General features: G+C 45.4%; 1 protein-coding gene across 1 annotated transcript in view; it reads right to left on the bottom strand.

The window, feature by feature from the left end:
- ITK (IL2 inducible T-cell kinase) overlaps positions 1 to 14,864 on the bottom strand; it is a 25,876-nt gene that overhangs the window by 3,846 nt on the left and 7,166 nt on the right. Inside the window, exons 2-15 of the mRNA XM_008628955.2 lie at positions 10,835 to 10,939; positions 10,432 to 10,513; positions 8,667 to 8,795; positions 7,984 to 8,024; positions 7,471 to 7,622; positions 6,958 to 7,023; positions 6,728 to 6,782; positions 4,483 to 4,562; positions 3,704 to 3,840; positions 2,955 to 3,029; positions 2,092 to 2,263; positions 1,222 to 1,438; positions 430 to 494; positions 224 to 342 (exon numbers count right to left, since the gene is read on the bottom strand). Of these exons, the coding sequence (XP_008627177.1) occupies positions 224 to 342; positions 430 to 494; positions 1,222 to 1,438; positions 2,092 to 2,263; positions 2,955 to 3,029; positions 3,704 to 3,840; positions 4,483 to 4,562; positions 6,728 to 6,782; positions 6,958 to 7,023; positions 7,471 to 7,622; positions 7,984 to 8,024; positions 8,667 to 8,795; positions 10,432 to 10,513; positions 10,835 to 10,939 (1,495 nt within the window). The remainder of the gene's footprint in view (positions 1 to 223; positions 343 to 429; positions 495 to 1,221; positions 1,439 to 2,091; positions 2,264 to 2,954; positions 3,030 to 3,703; positions 3,841 to 4,482; positions 4,563 to 6,727; positions 6,783 to 6,957; positions 7,024 to 7,470; positions 7,623 to 7,983; positions 8,025 to 8,666; positions 8,796 to 10,431; positions 10,514 to 10,834; positions 10,940 to 14,864) is intronic.

Raw genomic sequence — 14,864 nt, 5'->3', positions numbered from 1 at the left:
CCCTCTCCTCTCCTCTCCTCTCCTCTCCTCTCCTCTCCTCTAGCTTTTCTTTAATTTCTTTCACTTAAATGATTTTGGCTTGCTTTTCTAAGCCATTATTCAGGCAAGACACCCTTGGAGTCTGGAGGATGCAGTGTTAAGGAGAGTTTACTTGAGGACTGAGCCCCTGTTTTTCTGAGCTGGGGTTTGTTGGGTCTTCTCCATTTTGACAAGAGTTTCTTACCGAATGACCAAACGTCAGATTTGGTGCTATAGTTGCTGTAGGAGAAAACCTCTGGGGCAGACCACTTGACTGGAAACTTGGTACCCGTAGAGCTGGTGTACTGATCATCCAGGACAATCCTGGGAGAGGAAAAGAAGGGGGAATGCTGAGTCACCCCCATCCTGTGAGAACCCTGCAGGGACCGTGCGCAGCCTCGGCGGCTTTACCTCGACATGCCGAAGTCGGACACTTTGACCACGTGGGATTCCCCCACCAGGCAGTTCCTGGCAGCCTGCAAGAAAACAAGGTGGAAAGGCAGCAGGTCAGAGCTAAAACACTCTCACAACCTCTCAGGGGCTTTTATCCTTGCAGGGCAGATAATGCTTAAAAAAGGAGCATCAAAGTGACATTGTGCCTTACAAAGAGGACAGAATCCTGAGCTTCTCATGCTTTCTGGACATTTTGCAGCATGATCCTATTGCCAGAAAAGCTGTTCAACTGTCAGTCTGACTTGCAGGCCCTTGTTGCCCAGAAAGGGCAGAGCAAGACCCTAAAATATCCACAGCTACTCACAGTCATTGCATGCCTAGTGAAACTGCAGCAGTGACTGATGGAGCATTCCTGAAAACCACTCAATTAAAAGTATTTTATCATCAAAGCATGTTTATACGTGACTTATGCTAGAACAGGTCTTTTTGTCATCTTCACTGATTTTAGACATGAAGAGTGGTCAGTACTGTGGCTCTTGAGGAGCAAAAGAATACACTCAGGAAAAAAGACAAAATTTCTAGGCTTGTTTCTTCTCTCCCAAACACAATTAAGGGGAATAGATTGATCAGTGCTCCAGGGCTTTTTTTTTTTCTCGAAAGTATTTGTGCTGTTTTTGCAATAAGGGCAGATACAGGATCCCCTATAAACTGACAGGCAGGAGGAGTCTGGAAGCTGAAATTAAGGAAGGAAGAAAGCAGAGGAAAAAGCCCATCTGGAGCAGAGAAAAAGCCCACGTGGGACCAACATACCAGGTCTCTGTGGATGACAGAGTTTTGTTCCAGATAAGCCATTCCTTCACACACATCCAGGCACATCCCCAGCAGGGTTTCCTTGGAGAAGCTGCCCCGCTGGCTCCTGAGGTAGTCGGACAAGCAGCCGTTCTCCATGAACTCGAACACCAGGCAGATGGGAGCATCCTCAAAGCACACACCATAAAGCTGGACTAGCTTGGGGTGAGACAGCTTCCTGTGGGATAGGGAGGGAAGGTGGGAAAGAAATAGGCTCAGTGCCTGCTATCTTCACAGCAAGTGTGTTAGATATAGCTACTTATGCCACAGTGCTGCATCCTGCTCGTTGCAAAGGCCACATTTGCAGATGTGTAGACCAAGGACTAAGTGTCATCCCATTTTAATGGTCATGGCCACCAAAAAATCAAACCAATCAAACAAAAATAAAATCAATTTCTGTCTGTCTTGACAGGAGGCAAATGCAAAAAAAATGCAAACAAAGTCAATAAAACAAAATACATATTCAGTTGTGCAAAGCAAAACATTTTACAGGTAAGGCTTTTCAATAAAATTACCCTTAAGTTTTACATTATTTTTTCTGAGAAAAACCACTTTACTCTCCAAAAGGCACCATCAATTATCCTTGCATTCCTGAACACCAGAGATCTGGAAGACCACTCCAGACATTGGTAGACTTGGAAGCACAGTAATTTACCCACACTTTGAATTGCCTTCCTTTGTAGCCACCAGAGTTCACCAGTCTCTCCATTTACTGCTTAGATACATAGCAGATAGTCCAAGTTTGAATTCCCTATTCATATTCCTGACTTTGGTCCAGTGTTATGAATCCCACAAAAAGGGTGTGATTGCCTTGGTGAATCTACCACTTACATCAAGACTTTGGCTTCCTCGATGAAATCCTCCTCTGACATTGCTCCTTCACGGATGGTCTTTATGGCTACTTTGGTCTTGTCCAGCAAGTAGCCCAGGTAGACCACCCCAAACTGACCACTGCCAATCTCCTGCACACGGGTGAGCTCAGAGGCATTAATGACCAGTTTTCCTGTTGATTGCAAGGGAGAAAGAGTAGGGATCAAGCAGTAGAATGCCAAACAAAAAGCTTTTGTGGATTAAACACTGAGGCAGGATTCCAAGTGAGACTTTCTGGCTCTCCTTCAAATTGCCTGTCTGACATTTGGTAGCTCATTTGACTAGACCCTGCTGCAGGTCATGTTCAAGGGTAGGAACAACAACATCCCCTTTCTCCCCACTTTGTCCTGCCTATCCAGTTCTTCAGGGAGGATTGTTTCTACCATGCATATGTGCAGTACCCAGCACAAAATGGAGTTGGAGTTTCTTTGAAGTCTCCAAGAATTACAGTAAAGATGATACCGGCAAATTTTTATTGACGACGATATTCAAATGAAGGCATCTTTCAGGAGGGACTCGGCTTTCACCAAATTATTCTACACTCCCATTTCCATCCCCTTTGTTCAACATTCATTTTAGTATTTAATGTTGACTTCACTGAGCCCCTGGGGCTCTCATCACCTCCCTCAAAGCACTGCACAATCAGTTCAGTCATTTATCAACAGCCATGACAAAGATGGCAATCTGGTGAACAGTGCAGTGACCTGAACGAAGCTATTTATTGTGGCTGTAATCACGTGAATATTCATCAGTATCCATGGGGATGTGCGGGATCACCCAGCTAACCAGCCAGGAGTGGGATTCCCATGTAGAGAGAACCTTACCATAGCTGAGCCCTGCGGTGATCGGGGCCTTTCTCCTCCAAGAAGAGACCGCGTATCGCAGCCGCGTCACGAGACCTGGGGACACGGGGACAGGAGGGTTCCCATTACTGCCACAGCCATGGGGAGCGGGGCTGCCACCACCCCAGAGGGCAGCTTGGACTCTGGAAGCAGATTTATTGCACTGAGTTCTCAGCTCCACTTGAGGGCAGCTGAACCTCTGTGCAGGCTCTGGTTTCCTGCCGGTGAGAAGGAAGTCCAATTCTGAGCACTTTCAGCTTATTTCCCGTTTTCACATCCAGAGCTTTGAGTCTCTATTAACTCTGTTGAATTTCCAAATGGTACTTTGTATTCATAGGGTATTTTTGAAGCTCAGTGTTTCCCTTTGTACTCCTGGACTGTGGGGATGGGAGTCACCATGTCTGGCTATGGATCCTGGCCATGTCCTTGACTTTGTGTCAAATCAAGGCCCAGGGATAGATCACCTCAAGAAGGACCTGGCAGTGGTGATATCCCCCCAGGGCTCTCTATAATATGTCACTATGACATCTGTGGTCAGCCTTAGAAGGACAACCAGAGTGAGGATGTAATGCTGGAAGCTGGACTGAAATGGTCATTTCAGAATAAGTGGGAGAAAAGGTGATGCCATTTAACACTTCATTGTAAGGACAGAGGGCTTGGGAGCCCTCCTCAATTCAAAACAGTCACCTGGCAAACCAGCAACTTCTCTGTTCAGCATCAGCTTCACTGACCTGCTGCGTTGTGCTGGTGGTAGTTGATGAGGTCGGGGATGGAGTCAAACACGTGCTTTTCTGCCAAGTAGTATCGCTTGGGAAAGTCGGTTGTCTCATTGATGTGATAATGCTTTATAACAGGATTGTTGTCCGTGCTGAAAAAGAGGAGGTTTTCTTTGAGAGAAAATAGCTTGCAGCAAAAAGACAGGGATCTGGGGTATAAACAGAAACAAGTGAGCAAAGGGGAGAACCTTCCCCCAGAATGAACGGGGGAGGAGCAAGGAGTGAGCTGCAGTTGCTAATGAAGTCTGTGTACTTGCATGTCCTCCCTCTCACTCGCAGATGGTCTCATCTCGAGAGAAAGGCTGAGGTTTCCTGATAAGAGAAGGTTGAGTACTAAGTTTGTCTGCCTCTTCTTTGTGAAACACGACTTTCTGCCCCATCACTGAAACCCTTTCACTTGCCTTGCTCTACCCACCTCTGATGAGTCCAGCACACAGCCCTTGTTGATCCTACTGACACTTCAGGGGACAGTGCCATCAGAATGACAACCCCAGTGATGTCCAAGGGACTATTTATAGGCACATATTTAGATGCAGGGAGAAGTGGAGCCTTTAATACACTTTGGGACTGGCAGCTGACTCTTCTGCCTTTTTTGGAAGTGTTTTCCCTCTATCATTTTCATGAGCCTTCTGCTCTCTCGTTTTAATGCCAAAACAACTATACAGAGATTACACACTCATAGAAGCCATTTCATTGATGTAATTGATGTGAAAAGCTGCTGAGCTCAGCTGTACCTTAATGCTTTGGTGAAAACAGAGACTGTGTACATGCCAGGCTGCCTCGAATCTCTCACCATGAAGGCCCCTTCCCTACCCTGGAACAGGAGAAAAGGAGAGAAAACTGGTTAGAGACATAATGGAAAAAAAAAAAAGAAGCAGGCTGGGGGCAAAGCTGTGCTTATTTCAGCCCTGTCATGAGGATGTGCTAAAAATATAGGAAAAAAAAGAGCCATCACCCCACTGACAGAGCTTGGTGTGTTCCATGCACAGCTCTGGTGGCTGGCCAGGGCCTGCGGGTCTCTCTTGGGTGGTTTGTGCTTTCAGCTCAGCTTCCTCTCGGAGCTCTCAGAGGAAATGAGACTTAGGCTCCTGTGCTGAGTACGTGTGGGTGTGGGTGTGCCTCTCTGTCCCTCCAAGTCTCTCCTCTGGAAATTCTGAATCCATTGACTGCCCTCAGCCCTATCTGACAGAACACATGTTCAATGAAACGTGTGGCCAAATGGAAAGGCAAACCCCTCTGAGTGCTCCCCATGGAGTGAGCAGCCACAGAACAAATCACAGCTTATCCAACACCAGAGAATCCATATGGGAGTGTAGGAACAATAATTTACCCATGTACCACAAATTGGAAAACCCTGGACATGATCCTGCCCTTTCATAGGCACACCAGGCATCCAGTATCTAAACATAAATGGGTAAGAAAGCAGTCCTCCTGCACTCTGGCACTCACAAAACCTTTCTTTTTTAACTTTTCACTGTAATTGTCTTCTACTCGTCTGAATGCTAAAATGCCTCACAGGGCATGATCCCACTGGCCCAGATGGATCAGATGGCAAAGGAGAATTAACATCACAGTTTGGCTGGAATGTGCTGTACTGACCTATATATTGGTAATAAACCCCACATTTTTTCTTCTGTTTGCAGAAAAAGAAGCTTTTCATCCGGCATCCCAAGTGCCTGACTTTTTTCATCCCCTCCTCCTTTGCTTTACACTGTAGGTTTCCTCCATTTTATGTCTCCTACCCACCCACAACACTCCATGCAGAGCTAATCCACCAAGTGCACCCTGCCTGGGCCTCTTTCCTTTTTTACACAGAGGCTGAGCTGCTCCTGCATCCCCTGGGTATGAGCTGCTGGCTCTCAGTGTGCAGCTCTGCCCAGGTGGGATCAGCCTGCTGAGCTGTGAGCTTCCCAGGTTTGGCTCTTCAGTGTCTGCACAACATCTGCTGCATCTGCACCACACAATATCTGGCACAGGGAAGCTCTAAAAAAGCTCTCTCTGCTGCTGTAGAAGCATTTGATTATGCACAGTGAGGGCTTTAGGACTGGAGGTGGGCAAGTTTTGGAGGCAGCATCCTGCCCAAGTTATATTAAGCTCGATTCTTGCCCGTCTGTTCTCACTTCTGACCAAGGCTGGCCAAAGATCACTCACAAACCTGGCCAGATTTCTGGGGGGAGCTGTGAGGTTTGCAAGGCTTTGAACCAGAAGTCTCTGCAGCCACATGGGGGTAGTTACCACAGAAGAGTTGTACTGGTAGGACCGAAAGAAAAAATAAGACCACTAAACCATGTGGGGACATGTCCTGTAGTAGTTTATACAAGAATTTTTAAAACCATACAAAAATGCTCTTATTTCCATAAAATGCTACTGTTGCAAGAAGGAACACTTTATTTGTGTTTATTAACAGGGCCACCTGTTAATGTAAGAGCTGATTTAAAAATTAGGGTTGTGTTTGTGTGGAAAATTTGAACAAGAAGCTTATTCTTTGTATTTTCAGTACAGTCTTCACTGGAAAACTCTGGCTCAACTGCAAAATTAAAGATGTGTGCTTACATGCACACACACACACACAAAATTAAAAATACAAAACCCACAGCCATACTTTTGGCTTTCACCCAAAGTACTTCAGCACAAGATTGGTTAGATTTTCAGAGAACTACTGGCATGCACAGGCCTCCTGCAGAGACAGAAAAGATGAGCTAAAATCACAGTTTCCAGCTGGCACAGTGGTCTGAAGCAGTGTTTTCCAGCTGCCCCAGTCACTGGGTGTGTGTGGATGGCACAGCTCCATCCATGCTCAGCTAACAGTGGCGATAAGGGGGGTGTGCTGGTGGTCCTTTATCTCACATCACACACTAAGGACACAAACACAGCAGGGACCCAGGGTTCATCTCTTTTACACAAAGCAGCCCTCGCAGGCTTCATTTGTCATTAATTAATTATTGTTTCCCATCCACCCCATGCATAACACTGGTTTACCTCATCCCTGAGCAGTGTTTCTGCTTTGCTTCTGCTGATGTTCTTATTGTACCACCTGAAAACATCAAAAGACTCCGAGTCAGCATTTCTAGGCCAGGAAAGTTTCTGCTGAAAAGCTTCTGAATGGAGCATCCCCAGGGTGGAATGTGAGGTAGGGTGGGGGCATTTGAGACTTGTAGCCTCAAATCCAGGGCACTCAGAGGTACAAGAAAAACACAGGCACAACTTACTCATACATTTGCAGATTCTCGGGTGATTTTTCCACCAGGTAGCTGCTGGGCACATAGCCCTCATGCCTGTTGAGAGGCAAGACAAGTGTGAGTGTGCTGACAGACAGGATTTTCTCTGCATCTGTAGGAGTCAGCCTTGAAAGCTTTGCCTGCTCATTGCATGATAAAAGTGCTGGTGGTTATGTATTGAGTAGGGTTACTGGAGAAGAAAACAACTGATTGTGCCTCTAAAATTGCAGAGTTTCACAATTTTCCCCCCTATGTATCACTGCAAATATCACTCTGAACTAAGGACTGTTTATTGTTGTAAAATTAACTTTCAGATCCTTTTTCCCAGCTGCCTGAAGCAACGGCAAAGGGAAGAAAGTTACCCTAAATAACCTTCCATCACTTTTTCCTTGTGAATCAGAGGATGCTTCACGAAATTTAAACAAGAGGCCAGCATGTGTGTTAATGGAAGAACAAACTGGAATTAGAAGGGGTTTGTACATAGGCTGTTGAAAGGGGACTTACCCATTCTTATCTTGAATCAGCCACCAATGTTCCTCAGAGCTGTCAATCACATAATATTCCTCATTGTATTGTAACGTCAGCTCCTGCGGGTTCTGGGCTTCATAGTCATATATGGCCATGACCACGGCTTCCTTTGGGTCTAGCAACAATTTCTGCACAAATTAGGCGACATAATGGTCATATTCATATTCATATTCATATTCATATTCATAAAAAGCAATGGCATGCTCTCTAAAGTGGTATTTTCCTGGCAGCACTGGTGTCCCCTGGGCTCAAAGGCCCCAAAGCACGCCAGAGCATCCACTGGGGTGTGGTGGCAGCATGAGCATCTTTGGCACTTTCAAACAATGAATTTCATATAAAAAATTTCAACTGCACAGAAAACACGCAGGGAATGTTATCACAGGTGAAATTCTAGGTCACTGCACTGTGGTGAACATTAATAAGGACATACTCCCCACTGGTAGTTAATCACTCAGGGCAGGACACTAAGGACAGCCTCACTGCACTCACCCAGTTATCTTCAGGAGTGGGAGGAAGAGGCTTCTTTGAGGCTGAAAAGAAATCAAGAAAGATAATTTGAATTAGGTGAGGGCAAAACCAAGGGAGAAGCCACCAATGTAATGAATTGATAGAGGTGATACAAACTCTCTGAACAGGGAGCTTTGGACTTTGAGACCAAGAAGTGCCAACTACACAGTGAATCTCAGCAGGGCTTGGAAATTGGGGTACAGATTACTTGAGGAATCAGGGTGAAAACCACAAGGTAGATGTTTCTTTGGTGAAGAATGATTGACCACTTGTGTTCATTTTCAGGAGACAAAGTAAAGATTATGCTTGGCCATTGAAACCATAGAGGAAATACGGTTTGGTCAAAATTGGACAAACACAGTTGAACACATTTATCTCAAGAAAGTTGTGGCTTATTGACTGACCACAGTTGATCAAGTTCTTAGTTCTCCATCTCATCCCAAAACCAGCACCAAGCATCACACAGAGGAAAATGTGAATTCAAGAAAAGAGAATGCCACATACAGTAAAAGATAAGCCAGAACACCTCAAGAAGCCAGGAACATGTCTCTTTATGGAAATGTAGCATCATAATTTTTCATGTTCTGTACAAGAGAGATTAAATCCTTTACTTTTGCTAGGAATAAATATTTTCGAGGTCAGGATGGTCTTAACAAGTCCCTTACCATTTTTGGTGGGGTCATACACCACACAGCCAGCTGCCATCTTCTCTGTCTGAGCACAGCATCTCCACTTGCCATCTAACCAAAAATCTGGATGACACTTCAAAGCCAAACTGTTGTTGTATCTTGTTTCTGGAAAACATTAGGGGAAGAAAAAGAAGGGGGAAAATTAATTTATTTGCATCCACATTAGTTCTAAAAGTCATCTAGAACTAAATGGAAATAGTCTGCTCTTTAAAGAAGCTTCTTGTTATTTTCAAATGAAGCTTTGGTGAACATTATCAACCTCCTCCATTAATGTTTTCCTTTCTCCCAAAAGGATTGAATGCCACCAGTGATGTGGAGTAATAGACTTCCTGCTGGTGACAGCCCCTCTGCTGTGGTAGAACAGAATCCTACTCTCTTTAAAATGACGAAACACCAAAACTAGAGAAGGAGGGTCACATAAAAAGAAATAAAACCCAGCAGGCCATATATTGATTATTCCCAGGACACTTGCTGGTTTGCCTTGGTGTCCAGAAGAAGCTGTACAAGCTGGCATTCACCAGCACCAAACATTTTTTGCACATTTAAATACCAGTCTTGAATGTCTGTGTGAGTGATTGCAGTTCTTCTTTTTGAAGCTCAGGCTCTCTATCTGTAATAAAAATTTCCCTGAAAGAACAAAAACAATTCTGCAGGACTATTCAAGACTATTCAAATTGTCCAAGGGAGGGGACAGTCTCCAACTGTTGAATGAGAAGAGGTAATAAAGTAGAAGCTTGGAGTAGGGGAATAACTGATTGCAAGAGTCAGTGCATGAACTTCACAATATCTCCATCAGGCACAATGTTTTCAGAGGGAACAATAGAGCAGCAGTGCTGTAAAACAGAAAAAAGCTATGACAGAAGCCTGGTGCAGTTTTTATGTAACTAATTGACACCTTCATCACGTCAAGCACTCTGCTTGTCTCTGCCCCCAGTGTTGGTTACTGCAGCTCCGTCCGAGTGAACCACAGCACAATGCTGGAGGTGAACAGGAAATGAAAGCTACCCGCAAAAATGTTCCCTAATATTCATGGTTCTCTAAAAAGGTTGTCACCTAACCAAAAAAGTCTATTAATAAGAGCTGAAAATTCTTTTGTGTAGAAAAGGTTATTTAAAAAAATCAGCCATAGGAAAATCCTTGTCTATTCCTGAATAAGAAACCTCAAATTACAGTAACTTATTAAGAGTTTATTCTAGAAAGACACAAATCATAGCAAGATCCCAGAATGGGTCAGGCTGGCAGGGACCACAGTGGGTCACCTATTCCAGCCTCCCTGCTCAAGCAGGGTAGTCCCAGAGCACATGGCTCAGGACTGTGTCCAGATGGTTCTGGAATGTCCCCAGGGAGGAAGACCTCACACCCTCTCTGGGCAATCCATGCTCAGTCACTGCACAGGGAAGTTCTTCCTCATGTTCAGGTGGAACTTCCTGGGCATCATTTCTGCCCATTGCCTCTTGTCCCATTGCTTGGCACCACCAAGCAGAGCCTGATCCATCCTCTGAAACCTCCCTGCAGACACTGGCAGACATTAAGGCACCCAAATAAACCATTCCACGTCCAAATTTCTGCTGAAAACACACCCACCAGATTTACAAGCAATTCGATTTTATAACCCACTACCACTTTGCCTGCTGAGAAGGGAGACACTGACTCCTCTTGCACATTTTCTCTGCATTGTTTGTGAGAAAACTGGTCAGACATAAGCACCTCCCACAATTAGGTGGGCACAGGGGTTTTTTACCTTCCTTCAGCGTGAGGACCCATCTCTGCCGGCTCTCGCGGTTGGGGGCAAACACGTAGAGGATGTAGCTGTCATGGACAATCTGGAGAGGGGGACAAAGAAAGGAGTCAGCCATGAGAAGCAGTCCCAGATACACTGCTCACAAGGGAGGCACCAGAGGTAAAGAGACAGCAGCCCTCTTACCAGCAAGTTATGTGCCAAATGATGATGTGGGGAAGTGGAGTAGCAGGGACTGTTCAGAAGCATCTCTTAACCTCACTGACTTTTGCTTATTTAAATTGGAGTAGTAGCTTTGATAAAGAACCCAGTGTTGGGTTCATTAACAACTGCACAGTGAAGGAAATGTTACTGAAATACAAAATGAAGTGATACCTCTCTTAGTATGGTCAACAGACAGACTCACCTGGAAAGGGTATTTGTACTGACAGGGAATGATGATGTCACTTTTCACAATTTCCACACATTTAATCCTGGAAAGTTCCACAGAACCCTTCAAAGTCCTTTTTTTCTAAAAGACAGAGAAAAGCACTTGGTTGATGCTAATGATTGTGGATTAAGTGAATAATTAGACCAGACTGTCGTGTCTGTGGGAGATTTAGTTTTAATGGAGCAGAAGCAAATTAACTGATTATGTAAGACATTTAAAAGTATAAAGAATAATTCTTATATATAGCACCTCTATATGGATTCACATACGCATACATATGTTTCAAATCAGCACATGGATTCTTAGAGAACCAGTCAAAACCTTTGGTTGAAGTTCAGCTTTTACTTTTTTTTATTCTAGCAAAATGAAATCCCTTTTTAACCAAAAAGAACTGCTTTCATTAAATGTTCAGTTTACTAACACCCCTGTTTCATATTGAAAAGATATAAACCAATAAATATTTTATTTTAAAAAGTTTGGGCACCAAGAATTTCAAAACTAGTCATTTCATCCAAAATGGACATTTTTACTGCATCTGTTTTCCAAAAAAACTACAACATTTCTCTGTTTTTGTTTTGTCTGGCTTTTCAGCTAGGAAAAAACAACAGGGAATTTTGAAATAAATATTATCCTCAAGAACTTGCCAACAAAGCTGTTTCTCTGGCATCCTCTGCTGCACTTCTGTTCACGGTATACCAGGTACACAAATAGCAGTATGGGCAGTGGGGAAAGAGTATAAAGAACAGACATTCAAGTATCCCAGCTTCCTTGGTGTACCCTAATCCCTGTGGGATCCTCATCCTATGGCTCCATGGCCAGTGGCACTCAGCTTTTGCAAGAGAGAGGTGAGGGCAGCTGGTGAAACTGGAGCTGAGGCTCAGCCTCTGGTGCTTCTGCAGGATCCACTACAGACGAGTTTGCTCTTCAGAGCGAGCTGGTTTCCTGTTTTGATTCATTTTCAGTAGGGATTAAACACTAGCTGTCCCCCAGCTCAGCTTTGGAACAGCATGACGGAAATCAGTGAGATTTAACAACACCAAAACACTGCAAAGCTTCTGTTTTCCAAACACTGTCAGTAGGAGAGAGCCTGAACTTCAGTTGCTGTGTTGTACCTGCCACAGGTTATCACTCAGAGACACAGCAAGACCTTGGCCACCTTCTGACCCTCCCTTGGACCCCAACTCTTTGTGTCTTACACCCTCCAGCTCCCTCTTGCCCCTTGTTCCCTCTGTCACCACCACCCTGCAGCTCTGCCCCGCTGGCAGCAGCCGTCCCCACCGCTGTGCCAACCCCCCTGCTGCTCCTCTGCCACCTTGCAGAGTTAAACTCAGCATAAACCAGGGCAGCAGCTGACACCTCTGCAGATGGGGGGAGGTTTGCCACAGAGCACTGTCAGACAGCCTCAAAAAAGAGAGGCCCCAAGACTCCTCAAGCCTCATTCTTGCATGACTGGCTGGGTATTTTGCCTTTGTATAATTGGAGTTGAGGCAAAAGAGGGAAATTATTACAGTGTGGTCTCACACTGCTCTTGCTGGCCTTTGCTGGTGCGTTTGGGGTTTGTATTTGTATTTGCTTGCAGTTTAACCAGTGTCTCTGGATTTACTGCCAGGACTGTCTCAAGTAGACAACATCTGCCTGTGTAGTTCTATGGGGTGTGGGATTCTTCTAAATCAATAAACCCAAGGCTTTAAAGCACCCCTAAATTTAAATACCAATTAACTCTCAAGAGTGCTGGCAAGCCTTAGAAGGCCTTACTGCACCCCATTTTCACCATCTATTTCCTTTCATTCTTATCTATTCACTTCTTTCTTTCAGACTTGGCTTCCTCTGTCTCTTCTGCAAAACCTCTATCATTTGTTCTACCCCTGGGACTTCTACCCTTTTGATGAGACACAAAGCCATTTATATCCTATAAAAACCTTCAATTTTGCTAGCGCTGAACCCTCCTTCATCTCATTCCTTTGAAGTCCCGGGGTTTACCCACATGCATTCTTCCCCTGAGGCTTCAGCAAGCGATGCTGTGCCAGGCACAGGCTCTGCTCTTTCACTGCAGACTGGTTTTCTGGAGTCTGCTGAAAGACAGGGTCCAGCCTTCTCAAGGAGCTTTGTGCAGTTGTCCTGCAGCTCTCATGACCCACTGTGTTCCTTTTAATCACACAATTCAGCAACGGAAGCTCCTCATAATCTCATGTTGCAGCACAACATCGGGGTGTGTCTCACAGCCAGAGCATTGCCCAGCAGATCCTCAGCAGATGGGACCCTGCTGATAGAAAGCAATTACAGTCCTCTAGCAGGACAAACAACTGGAATTACCACTCACAAACCAGAAATTACCCAGAAACTGGGCTGGAAACTAAACATATCCCTGGTTTTGTGATGTTTGACTGCACTTTAATCCAACAAAAGCAACAGGGCCATTTGGAAGGGAGGGGAGAGGAAAAGCCTCTTAAAAATGGACTCTAAAAAACCTCAGAGACTTGTTCCTAAAAGGGTGAGACAAAACATGCTGACAGATCTCTATTTGTTGTTTTCAGTCTGCCCAGAATATAACTGGGTAGATGTTTTAGCTGCTTGGTCAGTAAAAGCATCAGTGGTCTTACTGTGTGCCATGTGAGGAAAGAACCAGGGCAGGCTGCTGTCCCATGAGGAGAAGCATATGTGCTGCAGATCAGCCCATCCTGCTTGCTTTCTTTTGGTCCATTATTTGCAATATATCTGTTCTGGGAACCACTCTGAAAGGAGCCAGGTGCATCACAAGCCAAATGCATTGATGTCTTCATCTTTGGGACTCCACCTCCTCTTGCCTCACAGCTCCAGCAGCTCTTTCATTGACTAATCCTTTGGTTTGTCTCTCCTGCATAAACCAGATGACTCTGGTGGTCCCTGATTGTTTTAGATGCTGGGACAACTGACCATGGGACAAGGGACACAGCCCTACCCTGCAACACAAGGAGGCATCTCCCTGTGCCTGCTCAAGGAATGACCTGCCTGGACTCTACCGTGTGCTAAAACCAACCACCAGCACTGCTGCTCACCCAAAAAATGAATTACTTTCCTCCAGCTCAGGTCTGGGGCAGGGGAAGGGATGTGGAGCTCATGGTGAGAGGGCAGGGAGCCATCAGTGGCCCCTGCCAATGACACAGGTCACTGAATCACACTTCCAGACCATGGCTCTGCACCCTCAGGCTTCACAAAGGTCTGAGATCTCGTGAGATCTGGGGCTGAAAAGCTCTGCACTGTTTGGGCTTGGTGGGTGTTTACAGGTTTTGCTGAGCCCCACTGTGTTAATCAAAGGTGTAGCCACCAGTGCTGGGAGCAGGGGGAAGGGAGAGGGGCCAAATGCTGGGGAGAGGAGAGGCAGGGGGGGCCTATCTCAAGGAGCAGAGGAGGAGACCAAAGGCAGCATTTTCTGGCAGGAAGGCAGCACCCTGTGCCTCATGAAGCTGCCTTGGTTCAAGTTGCATTACAACTTTTATCTTTTCTTTTGTTCTGGTGAGGGGAAAACCAAGCCATTAAGATTCATGTGGCCCCAATCTCCTCAGCAGCAGTCCCTACCGAGGGCTGTCCACGCTGCAGCTTGGCTTTCCTTGCCCAGAGGTGTTTGTGTTCACCTTCTGCCTCCCTGCACCTCACCCCCTGTGCCTCCCTTCCTGTGCAGTGCTGGCAATGCCTCCTTCGTAGGAGGGTAGGGGAAAGCTGATTTATAGCTGGGGTGGAGCAAGGTAGGAGATTCCAGTCCTCAGCAGGCTCGACCACAAGAACATTTCCATCAATGAAAGCATTTAATGACCTTCTCTGTACCATCAGGGGTTTTTTTTTTTGGTAAGAATCTGAGCCAAACTTCATTCCCTGTTTTCACTGATTGCCTTGAATAAAAAGAGCAATTCTTAATTGGTGATTTAGTAGATGAAGGATCTTTGCTTTGACCCTGTGTCACCTGTTCCCTGTCCCTCTGCTCTAGCTGGGCTTGGTGTTCAGCCTGGACAGAGGCAGCAGCAGATTTTGG

Source organism: Corvus brachyrhynchos, unplaced genomic scaffold (assembly GCF_000691975.1).
Source record: "Corvus brachyrhynchos isolate BGI_N302 unplaced genomic scaffold, ASM69197v1 scaffold21, whole genome shotgun sequence".
Classification (NCBI taxonomy): Eukaryota; Metazoa; Chordata; class Aves; order Passeriformes; family Corvidae; genus Corvus; species Corvus brachyrhynchos.
This window is presented reverse-complemented; position numbering and strand designations above follow the sequence as displayed.